This window comes from Daphnia magna, linkage group LG5 (genome assembly GCF_020631705.1).
Source record: "Daphnia magna isolate NIES linkage group LG5, ASM2063170v1.1, whole genome shotgun sequence".
Lineage (NCBI taxonomy): Eukaryota > Metazoa > Arthropoda > Branchiopoda > Diplostraca > Daphniidae > Daphnia > Daphnia magna.
Window position 1 is genome coordinate 39,242 of NC_059186.1, and position 16,759 is coordinate 56,000.

The 16,759-nt window shown below is 41.3% G+C and overlaps 5 protein-coding genes across 15 annotated transcripts; 1 reads left to right on the top strand and 4 right to left on the bottom strand.

Moving 5' to 3' along the window:
- Positions 1 to 613: 613 nt before the first annotated feature.
- On the bottom strand, positions 614 to 3,576 carry LOC116922462. Of its 4 annotated transcripts, none has more exons than XM_045173595.1 (7): positions 3,436 to 3,576; positions 2,982 to 3,108; positions 2,280 to 2,503; positions 1,626 to 1,868; positions 1,390 to 1,559; positions 987 to 1,267; positions 614 to 918 (listed from the first exon to the last, which is right to left on the bottom strand). In XM_045173595.1, exons 4-7 carry the CDS (start codon positions 1,779 to 1,781, stop codon positions 821 to 823), a joined length of 705 nt encoding a protein of 234 aa, XP_045029530.1. In that variant the 5' UTR covers positions 1,782 to 1,868; positions 2,280 to 2,503; positions 2,982 to 3,108; positions 3,436 to 3,576; the 3' UTR covers positions 614 to 820. The 4 variants fall into 4 exon arrangements, with proteins under 4 accessions (XP_045029530.1, XP_045029529.1, XP_045029531.1 ...); XM_045173594.1 differs by having other exon boundaries at positions 3,323 to 3,439; XM_045173596.1 differs by having other exon boundaries at positions 1,626 to 2,102; positions 3,323 to 3,439.
- A 78-nt stretch (positions 3,577 to 3,654) lies between these two features.
- On the top strand, positions 3,655 to 7,409 carry LOC116922452 (glutamate receptor ionotropic, delta-2). Of its 6 annotated transcripts, none has more exons than XM_045173590.1 (11): positions 3,655 to 3,788; positions 4,225 to 4,385; positions 4,525 to 4,664; positions 4,906 to 5,012; positions 5,118 to 5,199; positions 5,333 to 5,494; positions 5,564 to 5,741; positions 5,861 to 6,081; positions 6,207 to 6,335; positions 6,443 to 6,588; positions 6,826 to 7,409. In XM_045173590.1, exons 3-11 carry the CDS (start codon positions 4,530 to 4,532, stop codon positions 7,055 to 7,057), a joined length of 1,392 nt encoding a protein of 463 aa, XP_045029525.1. In that variant the 5' UTR covers positions 3,655 to 3,788; positions 4,225 to 4,385; positions 4,525 to 4,529; the 3' UTR covers positions 7,058 to 7,409. The 6 variants fall into 6 exon arrangements, with proteins under 6 accessions (XP_045029525.1, XP_045029522.1, XP_045029521.1 ...); XM_045173587.1 differs by having other exon boundaries at positions 3,657 to 3,788; positions 4,101 to 4,385; XM_045173586.1 differs by having other exon boundaries at positions 3,740 to 3,873; positions 4,101 to 4,385.
- On the bottom strand, positions 7,221 to 10,113 carry LOC116922445 (bifunctional 3'-phosphoadenosine 5'-phosphosulfate synthase 2). Of its 2 annotated transcripts, XM_045173576.1 has the most exons (9): positions 9,860 to 10,113; positions 9,689 to 9,800; positions 9,388 to 9,623; positions 9,166 to 9,304; positions 8,980 to 9,098; positions 8,622 to 8,813; positions 7,631 to 8,549; positions 7,439 to 7,559; positions 7,221 to 7,370 (listed from the first exon to the last, which is right to left on the bottom strand). In XM_045173576.1, exons 1-8 carry the CDS (start codon positions 9,884 to 9,886, stop codon positions 7,462 to 7,464), a joined length of 1,842 nt encoding a protein of 613 aa, XP_045029511.1. In that variant the 5' UTR covers positions 9,887 to 10,113; the 3' UTR covers positions 7,221 to 7,370; positions 7,439 to 7,461. The 2 variants fall into 2 exon arrangements, with proteins under 2 accessions (XP_045029511.1, XP_032784693.2); XM_032928802.2 differs by having other exon boundaries at positions 7,221 to 7,559.
- A 50-nt stretch (positions 10,114 to 10,163) lies between these two features.
- Positions 10,164 to 14,767, bottom strand: LOC116922441 (bifunctional 3'-phosphoadenosine 5'-phosphosulfate synthase 2). 2 transcript variants are annotated; one of them, XR_004394037.2, is made up of 10 exons: positions 14,612 to 14,767; positions 14,013 to 14,538; positions 13,803 to 13,914; positions 13,480 to 13,715; positions 13,275 to 13,413; positions 13,078 to 13,196; positions 12,814 to 13,005; positions 11,826 to 12,744; positions 10,355 to 10,592; positions 10,164 to 10,297 (listed from the first exon to the last, which is right to left on the bottom strand). XR_004394037.2 is itself a non-coding variant. In XM_032928798.2 (9 exons), the coding sequence occupies exons 2-9, from the start codon at positions 14,097 to 14,099 to the stop codon at positions 11,614 to 11,616; spliced, it is 1,896 nt and encodes a 631-aa protein (XP_032784689.2). In that variant the 5' UTR covers positions 14,100 to 14,538; positions 14,612 to 14,767; the 3' UTR covers positions 11,519 to 11,613. The 2 variants fall into 2 exon arrangements, 1 of the variants encoding a protein (XP_032784689.2); XM_032928798.2 differs by lacking the exons at positions 10,164 to 10,297; positions 10,355 to 10,592 and adding an exon at positions 11,519 to 11,705.
- LOC116922448 (hydroxyproline O-galactosyltransferase GALT3) lies at positions 14,627 to 16,597 on the bottom strand. Its single transcript, XM_032928811.2, is given in 5 exon segments — positions 14,627 to 15,046; positions 15,119 to 15,332; positions 15,402 to 16,005; positions 16,007 to 16,360; positions 16,418 to 16,597. Coding segments are annotated over 5 exon segments (1,551 nt in total). The 3' UTR covers positions 14,627 to 14,847.
- Positions 16,598 to 16,759: the final 162 nt, after the last annotated feature.

The window sequence follows — 16,759 nt, forward strand, 5'->3', positions numbered from 1 at the left end:
ATAAATTTTTTTCTGCCATGCACCGATGCCGATGCTCAAGGGACATAATGCACGGGGACATAAAAAACTTAAAGGATTTAAAATTAAACAAATTGTGATGATGGATTAATTTCCAAAGATAATTCCTGGAGGCTATCCTTGAAAATCTCAATGTGGAAAATTTCTAAGGAATGTATTTATTTCTCTCACTAGTCACTACACCGTTGAAACTATATTGGAATGGATCTAGCCGCCATGTTTGTTTTCTAATTTCATAATGGTAAACAAGTTGAAAGAAATTAATCCAAATTGTAGCGAATGTGGAAATGAACACGAAAATAAGATCGACATAGACTAAGTATACTTCCCGTGAAATCAATGGATTCAAAACTTGAAGATGAGAGACAAAAAAGTCATTCGTCATTTTGGAAAAACTGCAGCACCAAGACAACCGTTTGCCATTGCCAAAGCTGCATTATTTGTAATTGTATCATTATTATGTTTTGTTTGATAGAACCGAGTGAATATCTTAGTCTTATATCCCCCGAAACCTAAACTGAACCGGTTCAACAGATGAAAATATTCAATTGTTGCACCAAAACCCACTGGTAATTCATTTTAGAGCTCTTTATGCAATCTGCAAGCAAGTGTATTTCAATGTTAAAAAATTCGACAGAAATGTGAAGAATTAAATATTAACTTAAACAATCAACTAGATAATACTAAGAAAAAAGTAATTTAAATTAAAATGAATTAATCTCCAAACAGTATCGTGGCTGTCAAATTACTTTCCGCCATAGCAATAATTTCGAGTGCGATTTTCCAAAGTCATCGTTTCTTTTTAACGTTTACCAGAGCAAACGCTGAACGGGAACGGATTGGGCGTGCATCCCACGACGAAGAAGGTGGCTTCAGTACTCTTGACTTCCGTTTTTGTTACTGTCATTTGTATAAATCAGCTTTGCTATTGAATCGGCCATTTAGAAACTGATTTCTTTTTTAGTTACTTGTAGTATGTGTAGTGTATGTTGCGGTGACCTTATTATTGAACACGTTGCCAAGCGATAGGACGGAGAAAAAAACACGCTGCTCTTGTTCGATCTGTTGCTTCTGTAGTTCGGCTTGGTGTTGTTGATAGACACTCGGGTGTAGGTAAGGGTTCTTGTTTCGGCTGTCAAACACAAAAGTTGGCATCGACGATTCAACACCAGGGTGGAAGCTCGCAATCTGCGGTTTACGTGCAGATGCCTTCAGAGGCGGCAAATAGACCAACGGTGTCACTTCCATACTGCACAACAAAATGAAGAACATAAGTTTTGAAGTAGAATTTGGAATCATTCTTCAATAGAGCTTTGGCTCAACCTGCAACTAATTAACATTATTTTCGTGAAAATCTTGGAATTTCATTACCCAAGTGTTTTGGTAGGAGCAAATTGTTTGGTAACGTAAAAATTCTTAAAGGCCAAGTCGATCGCTTCGTCAATGTCTTCATCAAATGTCAAGATTTCAGGCCTCTCGAATTCAAAATTACGACGGCGACGACAGGCAGCAGTGACGTTGACCAGCTTTCCACAAATTTTCTGTCCAGCAACAGTCAGAATTTTAATCAAAGTTCTATTGGAATTTAAGTAAACAAGTAATTTTACCTTATCAGTGGACGTTACAGTCACCGTGACGGTGCTAGTGACCAAAGAATGCGCTTTTTTAGCACCAACTTCCACCGGTGCGCAGAGCATCAAAACAATCGCAGTGGTAGTGGCAATGAAAACCACTCGAGTTAAAATATTCTTGGAATGCTGCATGTTGCTAAAGAAGTCAAGCTACTTCAAACACTGCGCTGGTTCTGTGTCTTTTCTGTCCGCTCGCCATGTCTTTATATACCGTTTCACCTGTAAAAACACAAACCAAATAAAACAATTATCAATCGGTGCAGTACGTGCGCGGACGTTTAAGCGTTCCACTATTTGCCAAATTATCGACCGCTATGTAGACATCCATAAACGAATGCGGATAGACAGTGATCTATTTTGGAATGACTTGAAGAAATCCCCAACCGGAAGATATTTTTATTTGACGACTGGTTTAGCGGCCGAAAGAAGCCCCAATGGTTTCTTACTCGTTTCCTTTAAACAAATGGCTGTTTTGAATATTTATTTATTTATTTATTTTTTTTTTTTGAAAAGGAAGAAATTCTTCGACCAGTTAAATATCTGTGGCTAGCCATTTCTTAACGACGTACTATTACGCAAAAAAGAAAAAAAAAGATTCAACATCGATAGGTTAAGGTACTGGTCAATTACCTTGTTCTACTTGTCTTCCGTTTAAAACACGTCCGGCCTTCACTGTTCCAGACGAGACTGTGACACGCCAAAATAATGGCAACCTGTTTTTACACAGGATGTTCTTAATTTTTCTGAACTCAAATTTAGTTGTATAATCGGTGGCCGAACGGTAAGCAACCAACTATTTGCATTTTCGTCTAAAAGTTTAGTAAGAAAACGCTATTGGCCGGATACGCATCACCCTGTAAAAAAGAATACAAAATTCATAAATTTTATCGCACGGGCATTTCGCTACATCTAGAACAATCGGTAGAACGTACAGTCAGAAAGCTGAAGAATATAGTTAAGCCAAACCAGCAAAATGTTTAAGGCTGAAAATAGCCCATTTTAATTTCAAAAATTTCACCAAGTATTTAACAACTAGTCTATAGATATTTGTCTTTCTAATGGGAAATTTAATTGAAAGCACTAATGGCGATTCGAATATAGACGAATGTCATTGTAGATAAAACTGCCACGACGATTGGTATAACTGCTTCAAAAGGAAAATGACAATTCCATTTACATTTTAGATTGGGAAGGAAAAATTGGAATTCAGTCATTTTCGTGGTAAAAAAAAATGTTTTTCGGAAAAATTTCGACCTAGTTAATAATCTTCTCTGGGAGACGAAGAACCAAGACTGATAATTCTATTTTTTAAAATTAGCAAACTAGACTTACTTTTAAAGTTAGTACGTCAAACCAATTTGATGATAGGCGGTCCTCTCAATCACGTGTCGAATTAACAGGGGGATTGTCGAGATCGTCACAACGCAAGAAACATAAAGCTCCGAATTCTTCTGAAGCTCTGTGATAATAGAAAATACGTTTAAATAATGTACAACGAGTAGAAATTTCTGTTTAAGCAACTGACAGCCATTAAATATGCTTTAATCTTAACATGGCAGGGTGCAAATCAAGAGTCAGGATTCAAAATGGCTAACATGTTGGGCAAAAAAACGTTGGCATTGGCCTTTAAGCAGCTGGGGCAATTTAATTTTAATTTTCTTCAATTTAATTACCTCTTTTGTGATAAAGGGACATTTTTTACAGGCGGACGTTAAGGATAAAGAAACGATGAATGCAAAAATGTGTAAATGAAGAAAAATGAAAAATTTTAAAAATCCTTCATCACCTTTTCATTTTTGAGAAAATAAACATTCCGCGGACCGGAAGTCCGCGTAATTTAGTGACTTAAAACAGCTGACATCTGGACGGCCATCTTGAATGCGTCGTGAATATTGAGCCAGACTGCCAAAGCCACAGAACTCTGGGGTTCTTTGAATCTGGGAAAGCAGAGTACTAGATTAGAAATTGAAAAATGTCCATTCTTTTGCAATTTGGAAAACCATCTCTACTGAAAGAGTATATTTGAGAATGTTAATGTGATGCAGTTACTGTTAGAGGGAATAGACTAACGGGCATCACTTGTGTTAGGTGAAAAGCCGGTGCCACGCGGCCATCTTGGAAAAGCTACAATCCAATTCGGTAGATATGCAATTTAACTGTTTTTCAGTTGAATTGAAGCCACCTAGGTTCATGAGGTTCGAAGTCGCCGTGCCGAAAATGTTTGGTTTGTTAATTATTTTACTTTGTTTTTTTTTTTCTTGAGAAATCAATGTTGTTGCCATAGTAGTTGATTTTGTTTTTCATGCTACTCGACAAAGGTGAAACCTTGAATGAGTAATTACCACCTTTTTCAAACGACAGCAGCTGATTTTTTCGTACGACAGAAAATCATTTTTCTAATAAAGAATTCAATTGGATTCGTTATTGCGTTGTATCGTTCACGTTACATAGGTCCAACAAAGAATCAAAAACCCCTCAAGGCACTCAATATTAGATTACCAGCGACTACCCCTTCATCGACGCAGCCATCATATCGAATTGCTTCTCTTCTATGTTCCATTTTTAACGTTGCCAGGGCTCAACGATGGAGGGAGGCGAAGAAATATCGGTTTAACAAGTGCTGGCCTATAAAAGAAGACGCTGAACAGAGAACTGAAGGCTTCTTCTGACTAGCCTGTTGTGTGAAGGCGGCACTGAGAATCGGCAAGTCGAATCTTTTTCGTCGAGTCTTTTCGAGTACGTTGGATCCAAACAAAAAAGTTTAATTTTGATATTAAAAACCTATTGTAAATTAAAACTCCAGTCAGTTGGAAATTTCAATAGGCAATCTACTCAGCACAAATAAAATCTAAATTAACTAAATTGTTCTAAATAGGAATCATGAAGCTTACCTGGCTAATGGCTGTTGCTTGTCACACCTATAAACCGATACTATGGTTATTGTATCTAACCAAAGCAACAGCTGTAGAAGACAGATTTCAGAAGAGATATCACCTCCTTGTCGTCGTTAACCAGGTACAAAAGAAACGATATAATTTTTTACGCAAATAGTCCTGGGTGTGATGACTACTATGATGTCTTGCCAATTTTTGCCTGTCCACACTGAAACATATTCCCCAGTTAAGTCGGTTTGGTACAATATTCTAACAAAGTAATAATTTTAACGTATTTGATTTAATATTTGACGAACGAGATTTTCCCTTGGATTTTCCTTTAGATTCTACTTAATTTTCTGATTCTTGATTTGTTTGAAAAGTTCCCCTTATCGGCGAGTTTCCGCAGGAATGCAACTGGCCACATCCAAAGCATAGAAGGTGTTTCTCTTCTCATCCTTGATTGGATCGCAGACCGTTATAAATTCGAGTACGTACGCGCTGTATAAATCTAATATTCAGCACATTGAACAAGTGATCTTCTTTCTGATATTTTTTGTTTCTTTTCGTCGACCTTTTTGATACTTCAAATCAGTTATTCGCTCGTGGCGGGCAACACGACTACTATTGAAGATGTAGGATCCAAACCTGGACATATAACCAACATGCAGAAACTAGTTCGTATTTAATTTACTGTTTCATTCGTTTTTGTTGTTTTTTGTTTATTCAATAACAAGTGCTAGATATTTTTAAATTATTGATCAGTACAAGAAAGACTCACGCGTCATTTTATGTGACGTGAATATCTAGAAAGCTGACGTGATGATTGCTGTCATGGGCCTTTCACCTGGACGATTGGTTAAGGTGGAGTATGTTCACCCATGGATATTTTCCCCGGGCGCATTTCTCATCCCAATGCCTGAAGGTTGGCAAAACAACGTGGATGCAGTAATCAAACCTTTCCAGCCCTTGGTATAAGCATTCCAATAATTATTTACTATGAAGTAAATGTCTCTCACTAATGTGAAAAATCACGATCAGGTTTGGTTAGGCTTGGTTATAGCTGCCATTTCTATCACAGTAGCTCTCTTGGGCTACAATTATCTAGCAGAAAAGAAGAATAAATTAATTGACAACAGAGAAAAATCAGGTCCCCTGCAGATTGTTGTTGTGACACAAGATCTAATTATGTACATCATTGGCACATTACTGAATCAAGGTATCAGACTCTTCTTGTCTCGTTCAGCACAACATTTTCAAATCGTTGTTAAATCGTTGTTAAAAATTATTTCAAAAAGAAGTATTATAAAACAGTATACGACTTTAAAATTGACCCAGGTGGATACATACCATGTAAGATAACAAAAATTCGATTACTTGTGGGAGCTTGGTGTTTACTTACCTTAGTTCTTGTCAACGTCTACAACGGAATTCTCATCTCCTTTGTAACGACAATACGTCCCACACCTCCAATTATAGACTCTGAGACAGATGTCGGCTATGATCCAAATGTCTACCTTGTTGTCAATAGAGGACTTGCCGGAGATGTGTGGTTTTCGGTAAGTATTTTTCGTTTTCGTTTTCGTTTTTTAGATGACTATTTTTTGGTAAATGTCGATTCTTATACCTGGTCACCTGTACGTCTTCATTCTTTAATCCAAGTTGACGACTTTCTTTTTCACAGACAGCAGAGAGAGGATTGTATAAGGTATTTGGGGATAAACTGAGAGCCTATGACAAATCCAAGTGCAATTCCACTGCCATCTGTGTTGAAATGGTGAAATCTTTACCACATCAGCACGTATATTTCAACGTATGTAAATTTTTCAAAAAAAAAAAAAATCGTTCAGTCCTACATATGTTTTCGCTACATCCTAATTATTAACATTTTAAAAACTATTGGTACTGTATGTTTCAAAGTCTCTGCATAGTGTTCAAGAAATCATAAAGCAGGATTATCAGCAAACAAAGGAGTGCAAATTAACTATGCTCGCGAACACAGTAAGTCATCCCGCCTCCTGGGGTGTAGCAAAGAAAAGTCCACATTTGGAGAATTTCAACCGAGGGTAAAGAATCAATCTTTCATTTCCATGTGCCCAGCTCCTTAAGATGTTAAACCAGGGTTAAACAAGGAAAAATAAGACGATGTGAATATGAACCAGGCGTTTAAACATTTACATCGATAAATGTGTCATAAAATCGAATTGTATTACGCCTTTGATTATCGTAATATTTTCTCAGCCCTCTCTTCCACAAATTGCAGCTCAATTACAAACACATAAGCTGTAATCTTTTGATGACAGGACATTGAGACTTCATGAAATCGGCCTGGTTTTTCTTTGGGAGGGATGGTTCACGCCAGACACCAGGCCTTGTTGGACGCGAAAGCAAAACAGCAGACGTAACAAAAACGAGAAGAAACCACTTGTTCGTTTATCTTTGGATAACTTGATGGGAGCATTTGCTCTGTTGATCGTGGGAAGCATAATATCCCTTTTCGTATTTATCATGGAAAACATGTTTTCTAGGTGGTAGAGTGAGTTTATGTCTGTCCCGTAAGCAACTTTCACAGATATCTCCTGCTTGTTCACTACGAAATAAGCCAAGATCTTTGCGTTAAAGCACGTTCAAGATATCTCATCAGCACCTGATTCGACAAATTGAATCAATAACAGCTCTGAAAACACGGTGAAAATAGTTAAATTCTAGCCCAATATATTTCGCATGTCAATTGCATAAAATGTGTTGTATCTTCAGTGTTGTCTTTCACAATTATTTGGTTGGATATATTCCAATTTGGCATATGTGTATGTATCTTTGCATTTTGAAATTTGTCGCAATTGCTGTCCTTTGTGGTAATTAAAATAAAAAATTTAAAAACATTAAATCTTCGGGGTTGTTGAATGGAATTCTCACAAAATATGATGTTAAAAAGGTCTTCAACTGCTAACAAGCGAACGATAATAACGGGCCAAGACGTCCCACGATTTGGGTGCCATGAATCCTTCAGGTGGCGGCGTGCCCGATCTAGCCAGGGCTGCAGAATTAGAATAATAATTAAATTACCAAAACCCAATGTCAAAGTTATTGAAATATAAAGAAACTAACCTCTCATGCGAGTGCCAGAGATAAAATCAAAATCCTCTTTGCGTTCCGGATTAAAGAAAGCCATGGCTTTGGCCTTGGTGTCGTAAGCTGCCACTCGGAAGGGGATGATCTCAATGCCAACAAGTCCAGGAGCCATGGACAGCACCTTGCCGCCGTGGGTCGGCTCGTACAGGTCCTTTTTCAGGGAAGAATCAGGATGAGCCATACCGGCCGGATCTCTGCCTACGATGTAAAATTTAGCTCCGGCTGTCATCCTGGAACGGGCGTGCCACTGGACCTCGGTCGGTCCAGCGTAAAGCATGGGCGACGGGAAAATGGCCAGGACCGTGTTTTCCGGATCCAATACTTTCTCTTCCAAGATGGCCTGATGTTGTTCCATCCTGACGGGCAGTGGAACGTCATCGTCTTTCGTCCATCCGCCCAACGGATGGAGCAAGAGGACGGGCTTCTTGTAGCCTCTATCCAACAAAGTCTGGCGTGTAAATTGCATAAGAAGGGCGTGTCCGTTGTGGACGGGATTTCTCAGCTGGAAAGCGAAAACAGCGTCGGCTCCCATGTCGAAAAATTTGCGCTGGAGTTCAGTGGGTGTCAAACGATATTCGTCCAACCCATCGTTCCATCTGATTCGCTCCAGGACTTCCAGTTCACCGCCGACCAACCAGTCGCCGCTGGCCAGGATCGTCTTGATGTACGGATGATTCGCATGCGTCGTGGCAAACGTCCGAGCGCATCGATCTTCCTTGCGATGTTCGTAGAATTCCGGTGCTCTCAAAATAGCCACCGGCTTGCCCAGGTGGCGTAGTGTGATAGCCTCGCTCTTGGCCAGTCGTTCCTTGTCTTCGCTGGAAGCAGAGAGTACAATGGGAATGCTCTGATTGGAAACCGCAGCTCCATCATTGATGCTGTTAAAATGCACCACCTAGCGGTGGCGAAATGATTCAAAAACGTTTAGTTCTGGCCAATCAAACGAAACGTGTATGCAAATGATTACCTGGAGGTATTCACGTTCCCTCATGAAGCCTCTAAGAGGCGAAGCCCAACCTTCGGACAAGACCTGGACCCATTGAAGGTCGATCTCGCTGATATCGAGGAACGGCAATGTGTCCGCTTCCGCTTTAGCCTTGGCCGGTTCCTTGGCGAACAGTTCGATAACAGAGGCTTGAACGGCCGGTGGTAGAACGTTCTATTTTGACGGACGTGTAAAAAAATAAAAGTCGGTCAGTACGACGAGTCGATAAGATACGGAATGCCATTGGTTTCACAACTGTCCCGAGACAGAGACGTGACACCAATAGATAAAGCGAAATAGACCAATGGCGATGTGTGATCGCCATCTGTTGGGTACGCACCCGATCAACGAGAAGATCGACCAGTTTTTGCGTGCATTCGATAATAGATGTCTCCCCTGTGCGCATGGTACTCTCCGCGCTTAATGGCTTCTCGTAGGGCGAATCGATGCCCGTGAAATCTGCACAGGCCAATTGATAAAATTAAGTTAATCGCCATTTCAAAGGTCGGGTGTTAATGTAACCTACTTTTAATCTGGCCCTGACGTGCCTTTTTGTAGAGACCCTTGACATCACGCGTCTCGCAGACATTCAGCGGGGCGTCGACGAAGATTTCCAAAAACGGGAGTCCCGCATCTTCGTGAATTTTCCTAGCACGATCACGGTCCTGAAATCAACAATTTCGAGAATCAAAACCAAAATCAAATGAAACGACAACAACAAAATGAAGTGAATCGCGAATGATTTTACCGCGCGGAAAGGCGAAACGAAAGAGCAAAGCGTCACGACGCCCGACTCGGCGAACAGTTTCGCCACTTCGGCCACACGTCGGATGTTCTCCTCTCGATCGGCATCGGTGAATCCCAGATCGGAATTGAGACCGAAGCGCATGTTGTCCCCATCGAGGCCGAATGCTGGAATGCCTCGAGCGATCAGGTAATCCTCCAGCGCGAAAGACAGCGTCGTCTTGCCAGCACCGGAAAGTCCTTTCGTTTAGAAATTGTTGGTAATTATTTGAACCCAATCGTTCGATTTAAAAACACAAATTTACCTGTAAACCACAAGGTGCATCCGCGGAATTTGCCCGTGCCAATCACTTTGCCACGGACGTTCCTGTCGACCAATGGGCGATGGTAGACGACGTTGGTCGCTTTCTGCATCGACTGCAACATTTCAAACTAATTTCACAACTGAAATGAACAATAAAAATAAAGAATCTTACGATGGAATTGGATTCCTGCGAAGTCATTTTCTCGTGTGTATAGGTAAAATAGAGTTGGAAAGTTGGAGTTGGAAAAGAGGTCCTCCACGTCCCAGCAAAGTTTGATGAGTTTCAAGATTGCAACGACGTTAAATGGTGCAGACGTTTTTCAAGAGTGAGTTAAGGCCGGCCTTATATTATCTCTCTATCCTTCAGCACCTGTTTAACTGATTATTATTTTGTTTTACTCTCTGGCTTGGCCGTCTGAAGATGCCAAAGGCGATTCAAGGCCGACTACTCTACGACGGCCCAGTTTTTATTCACCAACAAACCCAAAAAAAAAAGGGAGGATCTTGAACAACGGCTGTTATCTTCTTGGCCACCCCTTTTTTTGGGGTTTTCCTCCTCCTCCCGTTTTGTTTGTTGGCTTTTCATCGACGTTTCTCAACATTCTTCTCGCTGTATAGTGGAACGTGAACGCATCAGTACGTGTCGTATTTCTCATGGAATTAATACCTTTGACGGAATTCGATCTTTTCAAAAACCCAACCAAAAACAGCACAGGCAACTGATAATTTCAAAGCCAGGGGGCCAACGGTTTGCTTTGGATTTCGTCGTGCGCCCACCGTTTTGTTTGTAATCTTTCCTAATCGGTGCGTGTGCTGGATCGACACGTCTACCGAAAAGCAGATATTTCTGGTTGCAAGCGAACTGCTCGGCTACAATGGCCCAGCAACCGTCTCCATCTATAATCCTTAACAAATAAAACAAACAAAAAGGTTAGTTAACTGGGTTTTTTTGTCAAGAATTGCAAAACCATACAGTCATCGAGATTAAACAAACACGTGGATAAAATGTAAATTTCTGTTTTTGTTTGTTTCGTATGATATACGACATGTCTAAACGGTTATGGATGTTACGTCAATTTCTCAAATGGATCCGTTCAAGGATCTTGCACGACTTTAGTGGGGGCTTTAATCATGGCTTTAATATTTTAACAGAATTGAGGTTACAGATCATTCGGTACGTTGGCATTCACGCTAATTTCACAAAAGATTAAACAATTCATCATCAACCTCAACCTTTTTTTAGTGGATTAAAGAAACCACATTTTTAAAACATAAGTTGATTTCGATGATTGAAATGTTCTTTCAGCACTGGCCGAACGAAAGGCCTCCACTCACGTCACACAGCATTTAATGGTGTTTGATTTATGTTGACGTCAAACGGGTGTGTACGTAACGAGCCTTTTGATCACGTGGAAAAGCGGACTGTGCATTGCACATGGGCCGGTGTAGGTCTACATTTTACAGCCCACATATCGCCCCAGACGGGTATTTGGCTGTCCAGCTCCCGCTTTTTGTTTATTTTTTTAATCTTTTATTTTCATCTTATGACTGCGAAAGATGTTTGTTCCAGTCAGAGATTCTTTTGGTTGTTGTTTCATGTACCCATTAAATCAAAGGTCACAGAGTTTTACCCCACACACAGCGACTAGGTTTTTCCAGTTCCACATTTTTTTTTTCCCTGTTTCGTAACACAAAAACCTTCCAAACCGCAGCTGATAATGTAAAGCTATTTCAGATAATCAAACATCAACCAACTAATCCACAAGTCAGTTTAAAACAACAGTAAAATCATGTTTCGCGTCTGGAAACATTAACAGATAAATCGATAACGTCTTTGAAAAATCATGAATTTATGCTGACAATGAGCGCATATCACAATTCAGGAAACAGCGAAATACGCGTAACGTGCATTACATGTTCCAGAGCTCAACGCAACGAATTGTAGTAACGGGCGAGCACTTCCCACGATTTAGGCGACATGAATCCATCGGGTGGAGGTCTACCTGATCGCGCTAGAGCTGATCACACAAACAAAACAAAAACAAAAAAACAAAAACATCAGCAGAGGAAACAGCAAATTAAATCGATTGCAACTCCCTCTGTTGAAGATTTCAAAAACCAAAAAATTAAGGCTATACCTCTCATCCGAGTTCCGGAAATAAAGTCGAAATCCTGGCTGCGATCCGGATCGAAGAAATTCATGGCATTCGCCACTTTGTCGTAGGCTGCTACACGGAACGGGATGATTTCCATGCCGGCCAGCCCAGGGGCCATGGACAGCACTTTGCCGCCGTGCGTCGGTTCGTACAGGTGCTTGTTCATGAAGACGTCTGGGTGTTCCACTCCGGCCGGATCTCGACCGACGATGTAAAATTTAACGCCGGCCGTCAATCGAGCGCGGGCGTGCCATTGGACTTCAGTCGGGCCGGCGTAAATCATGGGCGATGGGAAAATGGCCAGGACAGTGTTCTCCGGATCCAACACTTTCTCTTCCAGAATGGCCTTGTGTTGCTCCATCCTGACGTGCAATGGAACGTCATCGTCTTTCGTCCACCCGCCCAACGGATGCAGTAAAAGGACGGGCTTCTTGTAGCCCCTTTCCAATAACGTTTGACATGTGAATTGCATCAGAAGGGCGTGGCCGTTGTGGACGGGATTTCTCAGCTGGAAGGCGAAAACAGCATCCGCTCCCATCGTCTGGAATATGCGTTTCAATTCGGTTGGTGTTGGGCGATAGTCATCCAGTCCGTCGTTCCATCTGATTCGTTCCAGGACTTCCAGCTCACCGCCAACCAGCCAATCGCCACTGGCATTGATGATGCGGATGTACGGATGGTCGGGATGCGTCGTACCGAACTGACGGGCACATCGTTCCTCCTTGCGATGTTCGAAAAATTCCGGTGTCCTCATAATGGCAATCGGCTTGCCCAGGTAACGCAGAGCAATGGCAGGACAGCCACTCAACCTCAGTTTATTCTCCGTGCTGACGGCCAACACGATGGGCATGCTCTGATTGGAGACGGCCACACCTTCGTGAATACTTTTAAAGTACATGATCTAACGGAATAATTTTTTTCTGTTTTAGAGGTGAACTATCCGTCGCCAGATCACAATTAATTTGCATACCTGGAGATATTCACGTTCTCTCATGAATCCTCTAAGAGGAGATGCCCATCCTTCGGACAACACCTGCACCCATTGCAGGTCGATTTTACTAATTTCCAGCGAAGGTAACGTCTCCATTTCGGCTCTGGCTTGGATTGGATCGGCTACGAAAAGTTCCAGCACAGAAGCCTGGGCAGTTTGAGGCAAAATGTTCTGTCGTAATAATAACTCAAATCAGATGAAACATCAAGTTAAGATCTGTATATTAGTATAGCAGAATGATACCCTAGTGACGAGCATGTCGACCAGCTGTTGAGTGCATTCGCTGACGGACATTTCGTTGGTGGGCAACGTCATGTCGGGACGCTGTGGGGGTTCGTACGGTGAATCGATTCCAGTGAAATCTGCCATTCATTGATTAGAAACGTTTGCATTTTTGAATGGCCAAGTCTCGTTTCTTAAATTATCGAGTAGGAATTTACTTTTGATTTCGCCTCGTCGAGCCTTTTTGTAAAGACCCCTGGGGTCACGTTTTTCGCAGACTTCCAGCGGAGCGTCCACATAGATTTCCATGAATGGAAGTCCAGCTTTTTGATGAATTTTCCTAGCATTATCTCGATCCTAGAAGCAAAAAAATGTTATCATTCAAGCAATTAATTAAGAAAATTAGAATTAACAGAATTTTACCTGACGGAAGGGCGACACGAAGGCGCAGAGCGTCACGACGCCCGACTCGGCAAAGAGTTTGGACACTTCAGTCACCCGTCGGATGTTCTCCTCTCGATCACCATCGGAGAAATCTAAATCGGAATTAAGGCCGACTCTCATGTTGTCACCGTCGAGACAAAACGAAGGAATGCCTCGAGCGATCAGGTAATCTTCCAGCGCAAATGAAAGCGTCGTCTTTCCAGCACCGGAAAATCCTTTTTTATTTTTGTTTCCCAATATATTTTATCAGTATAAAATAATAAATACGTTTCAATATCGATTAAATATCTGATTTTATTTACCTGTAAACCAGAGAGTGCATCCTCTGAAACGGCCCCGACCCATCATTTTACTACGGACATTCCTGTCCACCAAAGGCCGGTGATAGGTTACATTAGTGGCCTTTTGTAATGACTACAACATCGAATCAATAATAAAATTAGAAATGTTAAACAAAAGCAGCTGTTAATACTTGAAAAAAAAAATAAAATAAAATAAATATTAATTCTTACAATGTTTCCAAATTTCAACTCAGCTGTTGCCTGCTGCCGCATTTCCGCCCTGTCAACGCTTTCTTCCTGCTGCCCGCTGGGTTCCATCGTCGTTCTTGTGTCTCAGACGTCAATTACAAGTTTCGACTTTACATGTTGTTCACCAGTCCTCTGCTTTTTACGAGTCCAATAACCTAACGTGAAAAGCGAAGCCAAACTACCGTCTACGGTGAGATAGTGAAAGAAAATTTCAGTTCGTTGTTGACTTTGTGATACCCACTCGACTCCAAGACGGAGGGGCTGGACTTAAGTGGGCAAAGCCAACCTGTCGCTTATCTCTGTCCATGCTATAAATGATTTGTTTTTAAATGAAAATTTCTGTGCGTTTCAAATACTTGCAGGCGTGCACGTTATCGCCGCCTCTTCTATCTTCTCCCACTAAGCGACACGTACAGCCAGTGTATGAAAGCCGTACAAAAATGAAGTTGCAATCACGCGATGGCGAAATCATGTAGCTACATGCACACAAAATATGGCGAATCAGGCACTAAAAAACAAAAACACGGTTAAATTAAGCCGTTTGGAAATTAATGAGAAATTACAAACGATAGCATACCCACACAATCAACTCCAACTGCTTTTGAATAGCACCGCTTGTTTATTGCAGAGAGATTAACGATGGCGAACCGGAAGGAAATGCGTTCGACATGAATCCATTTAATTAGCCGCATGTCAGACGTCAATTAACAGATATGGTGAAATCATTTGGTACCATTGGGTGAAAAGAAATGATGAAAAACTTATTGCCAGGGATTCAAAAATACAACTTTACCAATCAGGAAGTCCATTGTTTTGACTAACGGAAGTAAAACTGGACTGGCTCACTGGGATTGGCTGCTGCGTTGTCAGCGAAAATGCATTGGGTCACGTTGCTGTAAAAATTGCTGGTGGCAACATGAGAGTCGTTCATGTGACTGCCGGACACAGTGAGCCACGAGATGAAACGACGCAGCTCGCACGGGCTAGGAGTGCCACGCAAATTCATGGCGAGGACACTGATACAACATTTTCAATGGCATTTCATTTCCATTTATTATTTCATTGTTAACTATTTTAAAAAAATGTACCTGGATGAATCAGTTGAGAAACGGACGTGGATTCCAACTTTGGCGGGGCAGATTCCGCTGTAGTATATGTCGTCGAACGGCATGATGGGCGTCGTTTGAAAGCTGGCTAATAACGGAACAATTGCACTTCCATGCATCAAAACAGCTGGTCCAAAAAAGTAAGGGGGATATTCATTCCACGGCCACTCTTCGAACGTGATGTTCCATTTGCCACCTGAGAAAAATGCGTTTCTTTTTTTCGATTCAATCGTTTTCTAAAGGTCACATCCAGATCAAACTATACCTCGGGCAGGTCTAAGGTTAACAGCAGATACGCCAAAGATGCTATTAGTGGATCGATTGTGGAAAGAATGAACGAAATGGGCTAAATTGCGGACGTTGACGTAGACGTCATCGTCCACTTTGAAGACAAAGTCGATTTTGTCACAATTCCTGTAAAGCCAATTGAACAACGCAGCCACTTTCAACGACAGATTTCGGTAGAAATCGGACATTCCAATTTGGATAATGTCGCCGAATTTCTTGCTCTCTTCTTCTACGCTCTTCTGCGTCGCATTGTCGTCTGCCATCCCCAAAATGAAAGCAAACCGTTTCATGCCCAGTTCTGCATGCGCCGTTTCAAAGTGACGGAGCCACGTCTGTCGTATCATTTGTCTCTTGACGAAATTATTCGTTGCGGATATCACAGCTAAAAAAACACTTTGATTTCCGATGGCACTCTCCTGGCACCGCGAGACACTAATGGGGTAATTAAATGAAAGGACATCATTCATGACTGGACCCAACTCTGTTTTGAGTTTCATCACGTTGACTAAAGGTGACAGCCGTAGACGAACTGCTGAATATCGGACGTACTCTTCCACACCCTTGTAGGGCGTGTTGCGCATTGTGCTAGCCCAGAAAATCGAAAAATTCTCGATTTAACGTTACGTTTGATTCGATTATCTTCTTTTCTTCATTGAAAATTCTTGTCAAATCCTCCGATTTTTGCTTCTCTTGTCTCCGCTGTTTTTCACACAGTTCCAATTTAACGTTCAATGTGGTGGCCATTTGCCGAATTTCTTTGGCTTTTTCTAATGAAACCGACAGACTTTTCTTAGCATTGCGACAAGCATTCAGAGTTATTTCTAGAATTTGGTTTCCTTGAAATAACATCTCTACATTTCCTTTGCCAGTTTGATTCTCCTCCAATTCCGTGGATTTCGAACTCAGATCCCTTAGAACATCGACTTGCTTCTGTCTCTGTACACAAAAGAACTTACAAAATAAGCGGCGGATATCGCATTACATTTTACGTACCTGTTGATGGAAAATGTCAACTGGATGTACGAAATAAATCAGATACAACGCGCTGCTGATGACGAACACCAACGACAAACTCCACAGTGAACTTTCAGTGTTTAACCACCTGATGGAAGCTTTTTTCCATAAGTTAAGCGTATTACACAAAGACGACAAACTTGCTTTGGTGAACACCATTTTTGCGGGCAACCTTTAGCCGAGCACACGAAGCATTGTCTGCCCAGAACATGGAAATGTTCAGTTATAGCTAAAGGCTACTACCTTATTTACGGTGAGCAAGCTGTAGGAGAAGAGAAAATTATTTTTAAAAATTTATAGGAAATTTACGAAGATTCTTTT

Coding starts and splice junctions, on each gene's coding strand:
- LOC116922462 (XM_045173595.1), bottom strand. CDS start 1,781: ATGCAGCATTCCAAGAATATTTTAACTCGAGTGGTTTTCATTGCCACT. Junction 1,560..1,625: donor CTGTAACGTCCACTGATAAG/GTAAAATTACTT, acceptor GTTGCTGGACAG/AAAATTTGTGGAAAGCTGGT. Junction 1,268..1,389: donor GCTCCTACCAAAACACTTGG/GTAATGAAATTC, acceptor TTTGTTGTGCAG/TATGGAAGTGACACCGTTGG.
- LOC116922452 (XM_045173590.1), top strand. CDS start 4,530: ATGAAGCTTACCTGGCTAATGGCTGTTGCTTGTCACACCTATAAACCG. Junction 6,082..6,206: donor CCGGAGATGTGTGGTTTTCG/GTAAGTATTTTT, acceptor TCTTTTTCACAG/ACAGCAGAGAGAGGATTGTA. Junction 6,336..6,442: donor ATCAGCACGTATATTTCAAC/GTATGTAAATTT, acceptor TATGTTTCAAAG/TCTCTGCATAGTGTTCAAGA.
- LOC116922445 (XM_045173576.1), bottom strand. CDS start 9,886: ATGACTTCGCAGGAATCCAATTCCATC. Junction 9,305..9,387: donor TCGTTTCGCCTTTCCGCGCG/GTAAAATCATTC, acceptor TGTTGATTTCAG/GACCGTGATCGTGCTAGGAA. Junction 8,550..8,621: donor GGGAACGTGAATACCTCCAG/GTAATCATTTGC, acceptor CGCCACCGCTAG/GTGGTGCATTTTAACAGCAT.
- LOC116922441 (XM_032928798.2), bottom strand. CDS start 14,099: ATGGAACCCAGCGGGCAGCAGGAAGAAAGCGTTGACAGGGCGGAAATG. Junction 13,716..13,802: donor ATGCACTCTCTGGTTTACAG/GTAAATAAAATC, acceptor AAAATAAAAAAG/GATTTTCCGGTGCTGGAAAG. Junction 12,745..12,813: donor GAGAACGTGAATATCTCCAG/GTATGCAAATTA, acceptor TTATTCCGTTAG/ATCATGTACTTTAAAAGTAT.